The following is a 16,064-nucleotide window of genomic DNA, read 5'->3' on the forward strand; positions in this document are numbered from 1 at the left end:
TAGCAGTGGGAAGCGCTAAGAAAATGACAGTGATGAATGAGGAAAATCGAGGAGAAATAAAGAAAAATGAGGAGAAAAATGTTATTAAAATGATGAGAGCAGGTGAGGCACCTGGGTTGGATAGGTGTCATGCAGTGTCTAAAAAAGGGAGGTACAGTGATGGTGGACTGGCTGATGAGGTTGTTTAAAGTTTGTCTAAAAGAGGGTAGAGTGCTGGAGGACTGGAGGACTGCCTGTTTAATTCCACTTTACAAGGGAAAAGGGGACAAGTGTGAGTGTAGTAGTTTCAGAGGGATTAGTTTGTTGAGTGTAGTTGGGAAGGCTTATGGTTTGATTGATTGATTAGTTAGAGTGGGCAAAAGCCCGGCACAGGGTCGTTAGACCATTCATTCCACGGGATAAAATAGATAACAAGGTTAAAATATTAAAATTCTAAAAATTAAAACAACTACAAAGTTATTGTCTGATTAATTATTAAAATAACCTACGAAACATATACGAAACCTAGACATTAAGCAGCGAACTACACAAGAAGTAAGACTACTAATAAATAGGTACAACACAGTTAAAATTAAATATAGTAAAACAAATTAATGTCTTTTAAAAATCCTACAAGGGGTTGTATCATGGGTGTAGCACCAAGCATCTTACGGAGGTCAGGAAGAAGGCCCCACTTCTGCCGCCAAGGCTCGTAGTATCTGCACTCGAGCAGGAAATGACGGACGGAAAAGGGGGAGCCACACCTCACGCAAGAAGGGGGAATCCGGGGAAGAGTAAATAAAAATTCGTGAGTTACCTTTGTATGTCCAATACGTAAACGGTTTAAAAGTTTCGGATAAAAACGGTTGTGGTGGGAAAGGAGTGGCCAGCGATCTGCAGAACATTTTATGCTCCGCAGTTTTTGGTTCGTTCTAATATTGTCCCAGGTGGTGTCAAACTTTCTACGCACGCAGGAGGAGATGGTAGTGCGGATGTCGGAAAAGGAAGAGTCCCCGCGCAATGGTAAGGGACGGGCTGCCGCAGACTTGGCCGCCCTGTCCGCCTTCTCATTGCCAATGATACCAACGTGTCCGGGGCACCAGCAGAATCAGATAGTTTTTTCCCTGGCTGCTGTTCTCGTTAGCCACTCTTGGATCTCAGATATCATGGGGTGGGACGGAATAAAGCTAGTAAGTGTTAAAATTTATGATTGAGAGTCGCTATTAATGGTAAAATCATTAAAATCTGAATCAAAAATAAAATGCTTCAAAGCGAGTAAAATTGCGTAAAGTTCAGCCGTAAAAACAGATGAGGTGAAGGGTAATTTTGCTGTGAAAGTTTGAGATGATGTAACGGCTGTGCAGCCCACACCAGCAGGAGATTTTGACCCATCAGTATAGACTGCGATGGAGTTGGCATGTAATTCTTTATGCTCCTCAAACAAGGCAGCAACGATGTAGGGCAGGTGCCCACTTTTTGACAGTTTCATGGGGCAGAACTCAGGAATGGGCCTGCACCAAGGCGGGGTATCAAAGTTTCTGGACTCAGACACCTTAAGGGGCAGCCGCTTCCCTCCTCAAGTAGACGGAGCGCGCGTAGGTGCGGTGGGACTGAAGCTGATCTTTTGGTGTTGTACCTATCCCTGAGTCTCACATTATTAACCACGTCAAAAGATGGTATCTTTCTGAACAATTTGCACTTGAAGTAAAAGGAGAGTAAAAGTTGCTCCCTTCGGTTAGAGAGCGGCAAATCGCCAGAGAGGATGTAGAGGGATTCGACAGGAGAGGTACAGTAGGCACCAGTACACAGTCGCAAAGCCTGGTGGCATACTGTATCGAGGGAGCGGAGGGACGTCGCACTTGCCGAAGAATAGATCTGGGACGCGTAATCCAGCCGTGATCTTATGAGGGCATGGTATAATCTGAGGAGCGAAGGCTGGTCCGCTCCCCAGTCGCGTCCAGAAACCGCCCTTAAGATGTTGAGGGCAGAGAGGGAAGATCGTCTAAGACTGAGGATGTGGCTGTTCCACGTAAGGTGCTGGTAAAAAATTACCCCAAGCAACTTAGTCGACTGTTCATAGCGTATTGGAATGCCTCCCATGATAATATGTGAAGGAACATTCTGGCACGGTCGTTGCTGAGGCCTGCAAAAGTGCATCACCACCGTCTTCGATGAGGAGAATCGGCAGCCTCTGCGAGAGGCCCAGGAAGTAGCAGCATTTACACCGCGCTGAGTGCGTGTAATTGCCGTGAAAAGGTTTATGGAGGAGAAGTACAAAAGGAAGTCATCAGCGAAGAGTGAGCACTGGAGTGAAGTGTCTGCCTCAGCAACTGCCTGGATTATCCCATTGATGCTGACCAAGAACAAGGTGGGGCTGATGACGCTGACTTGGGGGACACCTTGCTCCTGGGGCTTGGGCAACGAATATACTCTGCTGATCTTCACATTCAGAGTTCTATCTGATATGAAAGCTCAAAGGAAGGAAAACATCCTACCCCGCACTCCCATCTCGAGGAGGCTCATCAAGATACCCCCTCTCCAAGTCGTGTCGTACGCCTTCTCTAGGTCGAAGAAGACGGCGATGGTATTCATGTTGTGCACTAGGGCGTCCTGCACGTGTGTCGAAAAACGGAGCAGAGGATCTAAGGTGGAGCGGTGTCGGCGAAAGCCCAACTGGTAAGGGGTGAGGTGGTCTCTACTCTCCAGGTGGTGGGTAAGTCGAAGGTTGACCATCCTCTCAAACAACTTGCATAACACACTCGTCAGGGCGATCGGCCGGTAACTAGAAGGGATCTGGTGATCCTTGCCTGGCTTGGCTATGGGGACGATCGTAGACGATCGCTAAGATGGTAAGAGACCAGAGTACCAAATCCTGTTATATATCGTCAGAAGGGTTGTGAGAGCCTCCAAAGGAAGGTGGTTAATCATGTCGACAATAATCGTGTCATCGCCTGGGCTAGTATTCGGCGTCTGGTCGATGGCGTGCTTGAGTTCGCGGAGGGAGAAGGGCAGATTGTAAGAATCAGTGTCTGTGGGAGCGTGGTCATTAAAATTCGTCACGTGATCCGGTAGCTGGAGTTCTCGATGTAGGGCAGTAGAGCTGGAAACATGGGAGAAGTGTGTGGCAAGTTCCTCGGCCACCTCGCACGGGTTTGAGACAATGGTGTCATTTATAAGGAGGGACGGCTGAGGAGATGGTAAGTACAGGTACTCCTCGTTTAACGACAACAATTGGGACCAGCGCGCCGTCGTTAACCGAATTGGTCGTTAAGTGAAAGTGTATACATATATGTACATGTACTGTATGTACAATGTCCTGCAATACATGTATCTTTATTTTCGTGTATTTTCCCTCTTTTATACAGTACATTAAAGCTTTATTTACTGTTTATTTACGGTTAGGTTCCTGAAATTACCGTATATGACCAAATCCGCGTATGCTGACATTCCATATTGAATACCGGGGTATTTTTTTTAGTTTCGACCATGGGCGCAATATAGCAATAGAAATTTAATTATTAATCTTGTAAATTAAAATGTATCAACGTAATATGCAATTTTGTGGGCGGAAATGAAAGTAAAAAATACCATGCTACAAGATTCAATCTTGTCCACTATTTCAGGTTCTGATGTGAATATTAGGTCCAGTCTTGATGGTTCTTCTTCATTTCTATACCTAGTATTCTCCTGTATTCATTGCGTCATTGTATGTCCTATAATCATATCAAGTAGTATATTTCCCCATAGGTCGTCTCCACCCTTCACTATCATCTCTTCCCAGCAGATTTCTTTACAATTGAAGTCACCCATTATAACTATTCTTCCTCCATCTTCCATTATCTTGTTTAGCGTTATCCTTGTGTCTTCTAACATATTTTTGTGTTCTCTTCCCATGAACCCATTTTAGGAGGCACATTGGCGGGCGGCTAACCGGTATAGAACCGCCGGCGGCATTAAGAACAATTGAGACGAATTGCTTATAAGCTTGAATCGGGTCGTCCATGTGCAAGTCACTTAGTTTGAAGCACAGCTCCCCAAAGAGTGACCAATTTGCCGCTTTCAACTTCCACCTTTGGGGCTGGGAGATGGCCGCCTGGAGAGTTGTGCGCAAAGGGATGGTAGTGTGTTGAACGCTTGCGTGGACAACTATCGCAGCACCACCCCTGCTTGGAGAACCAGCTGCAGCAACGGTACTGTAGAACCTGTAGTTCATACCTAGATTATAGTGACTGGAGGGAAGCATAGTTTCTTGAAGACAGACAACTCCGGGGTTGTGTTCACGGAGGAGGCACTTCAACTCCTCCCCGTTCGCACGGAGACCTCGGATGTTCCATTGAAGGAGTGTCGTGGGAGGTGAGAATTTGAAGGATTAATTAGAGTGCCGCCCCCCGATGGGGGATGGCTTAAGTTGGACATCATGGGGTTTACGAGATTCGCGTCCCATAGGAGTTTTTTGAAGTAAGATCTTGGCTCTCTGGTCTCTTTCTTTCAGTCTTTGTTCTGGAGATTTAGAAAACGGATCGGGATTAGAAGGAGGTTGTTTCTTCGACGGATCTGGCGTGGTTTTGATAGGGTGAGGCTGTGTAAACTTTTTATTGGATCTGGGGGACACTAAAGGAGGAGGTTGAAGGGAGGTGTTGGAGGGCGCGGTCTTGGATGGGCGGTCGCTCGAGTCACCATCGGGCAGGGGTCGTTTCTGGGGAAGCTTCTTGCCGGAAAGGGCAGGGGGATGTTTAGGTAACAGCAGGAGTGATGGAAGGCCCAAAAGCGAAGTTGTGGAATTGCTTGGGCTCTTCATCACACCGTCTTCGGTACCAGGAATCTCCCCATCCTGCACAGACGACGGGGTGGAGATGGATGTCATCTGGGGGAAGTCCCTCATTGATGAAGAGTTGGCGCTAGATTGCGCCATTGGGGGCTGAGAGCTCGATTGCCCCGAAGAGGGGGACTTTTTTTCAAAGGATGGTGTGGGCGATCTATAGACCTTAGTAGGAGACTTTGATGACTTGCTGGGTTTAGAGTTGTTCCGGGGCGACCGTGACTTACTGGTTTCAGGGCGCTTCTTTGGTGATCTATCAGAAGACATCACGGGTCGAGAAGAAGGATTAACTGGATCCAGAGTGCCAAGATCAGATGTATTTGTCAGATGTGGAGGGGGAGAAACAAGCATAAGATTACTGTCGGTGACATGAGATATGATACGCTGGGAGGTCAACTGGCGTGAAGATTGAGAGGGTTGCGCGGGACGGTCGCAGCGGATGATGTGGCATCCGGATGTGATGATGAGGGAAGGAGCAACGGTTTAGCCTTTACTGAAGTCTTCGTTGCCGACACGTAAGACGCGGGGCGCTGACCCCCCCGTAGGATGGTTGCCGCACCACGAAAGCTGGTTCGGTTATTGTACGCAGTTTCCGAGACCAGTCTCTGCCAGGAGTGTTCCTCACACTCCTTCGAGAATATGCGGTGAGCGCCATTACAAGCAGCGCAGGTTGCACAAGATCGTAGCATTCACCCTCAGTGACGTGGGATGGTTTGGCGCAGTTGCGGCAGAGGGTAGGAGAACCACAGATCTTGGAGGAGTGACCGTACCGCAGGCAGCGGGTGCACGTCCTTGGCGACTGAACGTAGGATCTAACCGTACAGCGGTGGGGTCCAATCACGATCACGTCTGGGGGATTCGGGTCAGAGAACTTTAATATTATTAGTGGCGTTGGGACAAACTTTTGTTCTTCTGGGCTGTACTTGGACACTACGTGGGTATCCAAAATGTTCTGGGGGCACATGTTAAGGAGGGTAGTGGTTGGAAGGCTACTAAGGGAAGAGTTAAAAATCTTACCCTTTGAGCCATTATAGTCATCATATGGAGAAATCTTGAGGGTTCCGCTGCCATAAAAATCTCCAGACATACCCTGGAGCATAAATCCCTTGCGGGGTCTTACCTTCACTAGGTAGGTGTTGCGACCAAAGCGCGTGAAGGTTTCTGGAGTGAGTGAAGGGTTGGCGATCATTTTGTTGATCATATCAAATATTAGGACATCGTTACTGCCCTCCTCAACAGTCACTAGGTTATACACGGGGGCTAAAGCATAAGGATGGGGACGTTCAGGGAGCTCGGGGGTAAGGTATGTATCATTAGGGACGAAGTCATCGTCTTGTTCTTCAATATTTGATATTTTTAGGATGGAACATTTTAAGATCGAATCCGCGATTTTATTACCATTGAGGGCAACGCTGGCTGTAATGCATTCTGATGGAGCTAAGAAACGCACATAAAAGTTGTTATAATTTGACTTAACACGAAGAGAGATACGTTCGACAGTACCAAAAGGGGTAACTAGCTTCATGAGCTCGAAAAAGTTTAGGCGCCTTGGGGCATGTTTGATGCCAAGGAGTCTTTTATTTGGGGTAGACGACGCTGTCTTACCAGCTGCGTCAGCTGGAGCTGGATTTAGGGGGCCAGCCACCCCACTAAAAGGGGATTTTTTCATGATTGGCTGCCAAGGCCAAGTTGTAAGTGAGGATAGGGAGGACGGCACCAGGCGGAGCCTCACGCCTGGGCTAGGACTTGGATCGAAATCCTACTGCACCGGCTTACCGTGCTGCAATGCAGGCGCCCTTCGAGGTGGCATGATACCCTGCCACCAACGAACCTATTGGCAGGGACGCATTACTGTAGGATGGGTGTAGCGCCGCTACTGAGAGGGGTGGTTGAAAATTTGGTCGGAGGGAGGGGACAGCAAGCGGAAGAGAAGGGGAGAGTGGAAAAGGAAGTCTAAGAGAAAGCCCTGTGTGGGGAAACAAGAGCCCCGCCCGGGGATCGGCATTAGTCGCCTCTTACGACACGCTGCCGACATGGCGGGGGCTATATTCTATACTACACCCCCTAGCCCCAGGGGGCGGGAAGGCTCATGGGAGTGTTTTGATTAAGAGGGTTAGGAAAGCAACAGAGGGAGTAATTGATGAGAAACAGTGTGGGCAGTGGATGATATGTAGGGGTTGTGTGGATCAGATTTTTGTGGTAAGGCAGTTATGTGAGAAAGCTTTAGGAAAAGGTAAAAAAAAAAAATTGGGTCTTTATACATACATACATATACCAAGGCTTTTTCCCCCTTACAAGGGGGGTAGCCAAAAAGAAAAAGGCATAAAATCATTCCCACTCATTCCATCCCTGAATACACTCCACACCCCTCCACCCTCACTCTCATCTTAGCACCTCCTGAATGACGGGTCATCCCTGCACCTTGTCCACTGCCCTGGGTCAGAAGCAGTGTCGCAAGACACAGCACATCCACAGCAAGGCCGCTTCATTAAATCGGCGACCCCCCCCTCTCCGTCCCCCCATTGCATAAAATGAGAGGACGGGGAGAAATCCCTTTGGGCTGCGTCAAATTTTGCTCACACATACTACCTCACCCCCCATCCACCCGCCCATTTCACCTCATGCTATCCCAAACATCATCCATATACAACCATTCTCCATTCACCCCTGTCTTCTGTCCTCTCCCATCCTTCCTCAACAGACATTCCCCTCTTCCCCAAAGCCCCCTTCACCCCATCCATCCACCTCATCCTAGGACGCCCCCTCATGTTCACTCCCTCCCTCCCTGGGTCTTTATGGATTTGGAAAAGGGTAGAGAGGAAGGCACTGTTGGAGGTATTGCAGATACATTTAGGAGGAAAGCTTTTATGAGCAGTCAAGAGTTATTTACAAGAGTAGCTTCTGTTAGAATAAGCAATGGAGAGAGTGAGTGGTTTGAGGTACAGGTGGGACTTTGCAGGGGTGTGTTGTGTCACCTTGGCTATTCAATTTATGGGTGGGATGGTGCAAGAAGTAAATGCAAGGGTAATGGGACAGGGACTGGAGATAGTTACAGAAAATGGAGAAAAAATAGGTGATAAGCTGGTTGTTGTTTGCTGACAACTCTGCACTCATAGCAGGATCAGAAGAGGAATTAAGGAAGTTAGTCACATAGTTTGGGAAGGCATACGAAAAAGAAGGAAGTTGAAGTTAATGTGGGTAAAAGTAAGGTGATGAGATGTACAAGGTGAGGGGATGGCAGCAAATTGGAAGTGAGTATTAAGGGAGAGAGACTGGTGGAAGTGGGTAGCTTTAGATACTTGTGTGTGAATGTGACAGGAGAGGGAGGAGTGGAGGTAGAATGTACATTGAGAGAAGCAAATAAATGCCTTGGGGGATTAAAAAATGTAATGAGAAGACAACATTTGGGAATGGATGCTAAGAGGAGATTGTATGAAGGAGTGATTGTACTAACAGCACTGTATGGGGTAGAAACATGGAATATAAGAGAGAAGTAGCTTAAATGTATTTGAGATGAAATGCCTGAGAAGTATGGTAGGGGTTACTAGATTGGATAGAGTGAGAAACAAGGAGGTGAGGAGAGCATGAGTGGAAAAGGAGTTGGGAGATAGGGTTGATGAAAGCGTAATTGCGACGGTTTGGACACATGGAAAGAATAAGTGAATAAAGATTAGTAAAAGAGGTGTAGAAGGCAGAGGTGGAAGGAGTAAACATGAGGGGGTAACCAAGGATGAGATGGATGGATGGGGTAAAAGGGACATTGGGAAAGAGGGGAATGTCTGTTGAGGAAGGGAGAAGATAGATGATAGGGGTGAGTGGAGAATTGTTGTATATGTATGGTGCTGTGATGCATGGGTGAGGAGGGAGAGGGAGTATGTGTGAATGATATTTAGACACAGCCCGAAGGGATTTCTCCCCTTCTTTGTTTCTGCATGAGGGGATGGAGGGGGGGGGGTCGCCCATTAGATAAAGCAGCCTTGCTGTGTCTTGCTAAATTGCTTCTGACTCAGGGCAAAGGATGAGGTGCAGGGATGACCCATCATTCAGGAGCCAAGAAAAGAGGGAGGGAGGGGTGGTGAATAGGAGTGGAGTATGTGGAGATGAAATAGGTGGAAGTGGAATAATGTCTTTGACTTTGGCTACCTCCCTTGTAAGGGTGAAAAAGTCATTGGTATATTCATATGTGTGTGTGTATATATATATATATATATATATATATATATATATATATATATATATATATATATACATATACATATATATATATATACACACATATATATACATATATATATATGTATATATCCCTTGTTAGGGAGAAGCCTTTGGGTATATAATTGTAGATTGATTGATGGGCAAGTTTGACATATATGGAGAAAAAGAGATGGAACCCCAGAAGCATTTCTCTTTTCCTGTATAATTATTAAAATAAAAATTCATCACATGTGAAACTTTGTACACAACATAGAAAAGCACTGTCAAGCATCACATCAAAGAGCTCAATGGAACTCTGCAAAGTCAATGGTCATGCACAAGCACCTCTGGTTCTCACTCAGTAACAACTTTTGTAAATAAAGACAATGGAAATATCAGTACTACACATACACATACCATGACAAGTGTTTCAATAATGAAACTGGTATTCACTAGGGGGATTCTTGGTCCAACCAATGCTCTAGCTTCTTTAACATCTGTTTTTTCAACCAATACAAAGTCTGGTAATCGTCTTCTAAGATCTTCTCTGGAGTAGACTCTGCCCCCTCCACCACATATTATCCTTGGGAAGAAAGTATATTGGGAATAATCCACATGCAAAATGGATTACACATAGTCAAAATCATTCCACCATTATAAAAGAATGCAACACAAATATTTATCACTTACAGTATAAGCAACAAGGAAAGAGAGGGGAAAAAAAAAAATTACCTTGAGAAACATTTACGTTTTCTTGGTTCTAAGTGAATATACACTGTCCAGCCTGCAAACATGCCCTTTCCTGTTAACCATCTTCTACGACGACAGTATTTAGCTACTTCATCAAAGATGCTCCACTCATAGTCTTCTCTTTTGAGCCAACATCCTGCTTTGCTACTATCTCTTACATATTCTGCCTTTAATATCCAGAAACCTAAAATGTAAAAAGGTTATGAATAAAAATCTTAGTAGTTTAGCCATGTGGAGTTGTTGCATCTACCTACAAGCTCACTGCACCAAATAGTCACCATCCCAAGAGGTTTCTGAACCCACATAATTAATCAGTTGTGGTTACCCTAACTCTACACAAAATGGGAGTATTGAGCAGTCATGTCTTCCCTCACCAGCTGTCTCACCACCATAGTGTGGTGTAGGTAATGGGTTGGTGTTGATGTTTGCACAGTATGCTATTGGTGTGTGTATTTACCTAGTTGTATTATACAGGGAGCTATGTTCGTAGTGACACATCTTTGTATCACTCAGCATCTAGTTTGTTTTTAAATTCTTGTATGGTTTTTGCACATACTATTTTTTCATCCAATTTGTGTGTTGACCTAGTTGTACCTAGTTGTATTTTACGGAAAGGGAAGCTATGCTCGTGGTGTCTCATCTTCAACTCATTTTATCTAGACTGTTTTTAAATTCGTGTATCGTTTTTGCACACACCACATTTTCATCTAACTTGTTCCAAACGTCTATTACCCTTTGGGAAAAGCTGTTCTTTTTCAGGTCTCTTCTATAACTTTCTTGATTTTCTTTCCGTGTCCTCTTGTATCTCTACTTTCCCATTTTATGAGATCCTCTCTATCAATAGTTTCTATGCCTTTCATGATTCTATAAATAGTTATCAAGTCTCCTCTCTCTCTTTTTTGCTCTAATGTCTGTAGCTCAAGTTTTGCTAGTCTCTCCTCATATGATAGTTCTGAACGTGTTGGTGCCAATTTCGTAATTGCTCTTTGTATTCTTTCAAGTTTTGTTATATATTTTTTTGTACTTGGTGACCACGTTGTTGCTGCACACTCCAATCTTGGTCTTATCAAAGTGACTAGTATTTTCTTCACCATTTCTTTGTCCAGGTATGTAAATGCCACTTTGATTGTTCTTATTGAATTATAAGTTTCTCAAAAAAATTTGTTTATGTTTCTCAGGGGACATATTATTCATAATAATGACTCCCAGGTCCTTCTCATTTTCTATTTTCTTAATTTCTTCCTCTCCCAATTTATTTGATCCCACTATTCTTTTTTTGCTTCTTCCAAATCCCAATATACAATTTTTAATATTGAATTCCATCTCCCACTTCCTACTCCACTCCCATACTTTATTGAGATCACTCTGCAGCAACTCACAATCTTCTACAGTGTTCACTTTTTTCAACAATTTTGTATCATCTGCAAAGAAGCTCATATAACTTTCAATTTCTTTATCCACATCATTAATATATATAGCAAACATTATTGGGGCCAGAACTGTTCCTTGTGGAACTCCACTAATCACTTCATCCCAAGTAGAATGTTCGTCTCTTATCACCACTATCATTTTTCTTTCATGCAAGAAGTCTTCCATCCACTTCAGCAGTTTGCCCTGTATTCCTCCTGCAGTTTCTAATTTCTTTAGCAATTTCTTATGTGGTACCTTATCAAAGGCTTTTTTCAGGTCCAGAAATGCACAATCAGCTCATCCATCTCTTTCTTGTATTATATCTATTAGCCTTAAATAGAAACACATTAGGTTTGTGACGCACGATCGTCATTGTCTAAATCCAAACTGCCTTGGATTTAGACAATGACGTTGTTTTTTTCCAAATGCCTTACCCATCTAATTTTGATCATTCTTTCACAAATGTTTGCTATCGTACTTGTAAGAGACCTGTCTATTGTTAGTAGGGTCTTCCTTGTTCCCCCTTTATATATTGGTACTATATTTGCTCTTTTTCCATCTTCTAGAACTTTTCCTTCATTCAATGAACTGCTTATTAGATTATGTATTTTGTCTCTTAGTTCATTCCTGCATTCTCTCAAAACCCAGTTTGCCATTTCATTTTGTCCATGCGATTTTCTGTCACTGAGATTACTCAAGTGATTCATTATTTCATTCCTTATTACTTCCATCTCTTTCATAGGGGGAACTTCCTCCTCCCTCATATACACATATTTAAAATTCTTGTTCATAATTTCTGCCATTTCTATTTCCTCTTGTGTATTCAACTCCTCCTTGTCGTAATTTCTCTAATTCTTGTATATTTTTCAGTTAGTTGTTTACAAATCTATAAAATAGTTTTGGTCGATCTTTACATTTTTCTATGACATATTTTTCATATTTTCTCTTTTCTTCTCTGCACACTTGTACATATTCATTTCTATAACTAGTATATATTTTCCATTTTTCAGGTCTTTTGTATTTCTTCCATTTTATCCAAGCTTTATCCCTTTTGTCTTTTAACTCCCTACATCTTTTGTTGTACCAGTACTTTGAATATCCTTTTTTTTTTTTTTTGTCTTGTTGGTGTCTTATATTCAATCTTGTCCACTATTTCAGGTTCTGATGTGAATATTAGGTCCAGTCTCGATGGTTCTTCTTCATTTCTATACCTAGTATTCTCCTGTATTCATTGCGTCATTGTATGTCCTATAATCATATCAAGTAGTATATTTCCCCATAGGTCATCTCCACCCTTCACTATCATCTCTTCCCAGCAGATTTCTTTACAATTGAAGTCACCCATTATAACTATTCTTCCTCCATCTTCCATTATCTTGTTTAGCGTTATCCTTGTGTCTTCTAACATATTTTTGTGTTCTCTTCCCATGAAGCCATTTTAGGAGGCACATAATTTACCACAAACTTCCTGCTCTTCCCATCCCTGTCCTCCACTTCCATTATAATTTCTACTCTTATTATTTTCATATGTGACATTCCTCACATTTATATCTTTCTTAGTCAGGAACATAACTCCACCCCCTTGTTTTACCTCTCTGTTTATGATCCAATAATTATATGCACCATGTCTTACACTGTTGGGTGGTAATGGACCTTTCAATTTTATCTCTACAATTCCCATTATGTCTGGTTCTTTTTCCTTCAGGTAATTATTCATTTCATTCAAGCCTGTTATCAGGCCATCTATATTTATGTAAGACACTTTTAATTTCCGCTACTTCCATCATGTTTTCTGTTTCCCTTCAGTTTTTCTCTGTTATGAACCATTTCCTCACTTTCATATCCACTACTCTCCAATAGAATTTCTCTTTGCCTAACTCTGTTCTGTTCTCGTTTTTTTCCTTAGCTTCTAGTCTTTTTGCTTTCTCATCCTTTCTTCTTTATTCATCTCTCTTTTCATCCATACCTGTTTATATTGATCACTGCTAGTTTCCCTGTTTTTACTAAGATATTCTCTGCTGTCGTTTGTGACCTGAATTTATCCTTATTTGGTCTGGCCTTATCTGTACTGTATTTCCTTAGTCTAAATATTTCTTCAATTTCTTTCCCTGTTTCTTGTTCATCTTCTTGAACTTATTCTAATATCTAATTTACTTTTTCCTTCTCCTCCTTTACTCTTGTAGTCCTATTTGGATTATGCTTCTCCTCCATCCCTAATATAATTATACATTTCTTTTTATCCACTAAGTCTCTTACTATATTCTCCTTCTCCCTCATCACTTTAATAACTGTGTCCTTAGTTTGTTCTTTCATCTGTTGTTTCACTATATCTCTAAATTCAATTTTGTTGTTCTCTTGTACTTTTTTCGAACCACTTACCTCTTTATTATTCCTCTTCAATTCCTCATTCTCATCCTTTACTTCTTTTAACTGTCTTTTTAAATTCTTCTATTTACATTTTGATTCTCCTTTAGTTCTTCCAGTTTATCAACTCTTTGTGTGCTGCAACTAGTGTTAATTGGTTAAACCTAAACTCCCATGCTTCATTCATTTTTTTTAGTTTCTCCTCTAGATTTACTAGTCGGGGGAGGTTGTCATCTCCTACCCTGTTCTACTTCGTCTGTGTGTTCTGCACACTTTTTGTTGACAACCCTTCTGACATCCGAGGCCCGTTTGTCCCCTTCATCATTTCCTTCCGTTTTCCTTAATAATGTCTCCCCTTCTCCTTTTCCTGCACCTGCCCACTACACCATGAGCTTTCCCCTTCCCTACTAATACAACACAGGTACTCCCTCATTGCTGTAATCCACGAAAATTGTGTTTCTTTCTGGAGTTCCAATCTTCACGGTTAGTATGACGTGTGTATGTATTTACCTAGTTGTATTTTACGGGACGAGAGCTATGCTCGTAGTGACCCATTTTTGTATCTCTCCACGTCCAGTTTGCTCTTAAAATCGTGATTAGTTCTGGCATTCACTGTTTCTCTGTTCAGTTTGTTCCAGTCATCGATCACTCTATGTGGGAAGCTTTTTTTTTTTTTTTCAGATCTTCTGTAACTGTCTTTCTTTAGTTTCTTTTCGTGTCCTCTTGTTTCTCTTCTGTCCCACTTTAATAAGTCATCTCTATCGAGAACTTCCATCCCTTTCATAATTCTGAAAATGGTCAACAAGTCACCTCTTTCCATTCTCTGTTCTAGTGTTGACATCTGTAATCTCTCCAATCTTTGTTCATATGTCAGATTTGACAGTGTAGGTGCCATTTTTGTTGCTGCTCTTTGGATTCTTTCCAATTTTCTTATGTTCTTTTTTGTGCTACGTGCCCACATTGATACAGCATATTCTCATTTCGGTCTTATCAGTGTAACAACTATTTTTTTTAACCATCTCTTCATCTATGTAGTCGAGGGCCACTTTCATTGATCTTAATAAGTTGTAAGTCTCTCCAAATAATTTATTTACATGTTTGTCAGGTGTCAAGTCACTTGAGATGATTACTCCTAGGTCCATCTCCGAGTTTTCTTTTTTGATTTCTTTGTTTCCAATTTTATATTGTCCGAAACTCTATTTAGACTTTTTCCAAATTCCATTATGCTACATTTTTTAATGTTGAAGTTCATCACATATCTCCAACTATCTTCCCATATTTCATCCAGGTCATCTTGCAACAATCTGCAACCTTCTTCTGTTCTTACTCTCTTGCGTAATTTGGTATTGTCAGAAAAAAGTTCATGTAACAATTTACTCCCTCATCCATATCATCTATGTATATGGTAAACATTAAAGGAGCCAAAACAGAGCCTTGTGGGACGCCACTTTTCACATCTTCCCATTTCGAATTTTTGTCTCTAAGTACCACTCTCTTTTTTCTCTCAGTTAAGAAACCCTTCACCCATTCCAACAGTTTACCTTGAATTCCTCCTATTTTTTTTTTTTTTCTTATTAATTTTTTGTGGTATTTTGTCAAATGCTTTCTCCAAATCCAAAAAGGTGCAATCTGCCCAGCCATCTCTTTCTTGTATTATCTAAATTAATCTCGAGTAAAAGCAGATTAGGTTTGTGGTGCACAATCTTCCACTTCTAAAGCCAAATTCTTTGGGGTTTATTATTTTGTTATCTTCCAAGTGTTTGGTCCATTTGTTCCTGATGACCTTTTTGCATATTTTTGCTACTGTGCTTGTGAGGGATACTGGTCTGAAGTTTGTAGGATCTTCCCTATTTCCTCCTTTATTTATTAGTACTATGTTTACATCTTTCCAATCTTGTGTGTACTTGCTAAGTTTTATCTACTTGTATTTACCTAGTTGTATCTTATGGGAAGGGGAGCTATGCTCGTGGTGTCCCACCTTTGTATCTTGCAGTGTCTAATTTGCTCTTAAATTAGTGTATGGTTTTTACACACCTTTTTTACTAGTCTTTCTTCACTCATTCTTTCCATGTGTCCAAACCATCCTAATACTCTTTCATCAACCCTACCTCCTAACTCCCTTTCCACCCCCATTCTCCTCCTCACCTCATTTCTCACTCTATCCATCCTAGTAACACCCATCATACTTCTCAGACACCTTATCTCAAACACACTCAAACTCCTTCTTTCTTCCACACTTATGTTCCATGTTTCTGCCCCGTACAGTGCTGTCAGCACAGTCACTCCTTCATACAATCTCCTCTTAGCATCCATTCTCAGATGTCTATTTCTCATTACACATTTTAATCCACCAAGGCATTTACTCACTTTTCTCAATCTACATTCAACCCCCACCTCCACTCCTCCCTTTCCTGCCACATATGCATCCAAGTATCTAAAACTAACCACTTCCTCCAGTCTCCCTTAATACTCACTTCCAGTCTGCTGCCACTTTCTTCCCTTGTACATCTTATCACCTTACTTTTACACACATTTATATTCAACTTCT

General features: G+C 42.2%; 1 protein-coding gene across 1 annotated transcript in view; it reads right to left on the minus strand.

The window, feature by feature from the left end:
* The window catches only part of LOC143023739 (uncharacterized), a gene marked incomplete at both ends in the record, with an annotated part of 123,354 nt that overhangs the window by 66,611 nt on the left and 40,679 nt on the right, over window positions 1-16,064 (minus strand). Inside the window, 2 exon segments of the mRNA XM_076182342.1 lie at window positions 9,410-9,575; window positions 9,725-9,926. Of these exon segments, the coding sequence (XP_076038457.1) occupies window positions 9,410-9,575; window positions 9,725-9,786 (228 nt within the window).

Source organism: Oratosquilla oratoria, unplaced genomic scaffold (assembly GCF_046742065.1).
Source record: "Oratosquilla oratoria isolate Oo_2021 unplaced genomic scaffold, ASM4674206v1 SCAFFOLD57, whole genome shotgun sequence".
Lineage (NCBI taxonomy): Eukaryota > Metazoa > Arthropoda > Malacostraca > Stomatopoda > Squillidae > Oratosquilla > Oratosquilla oratoria.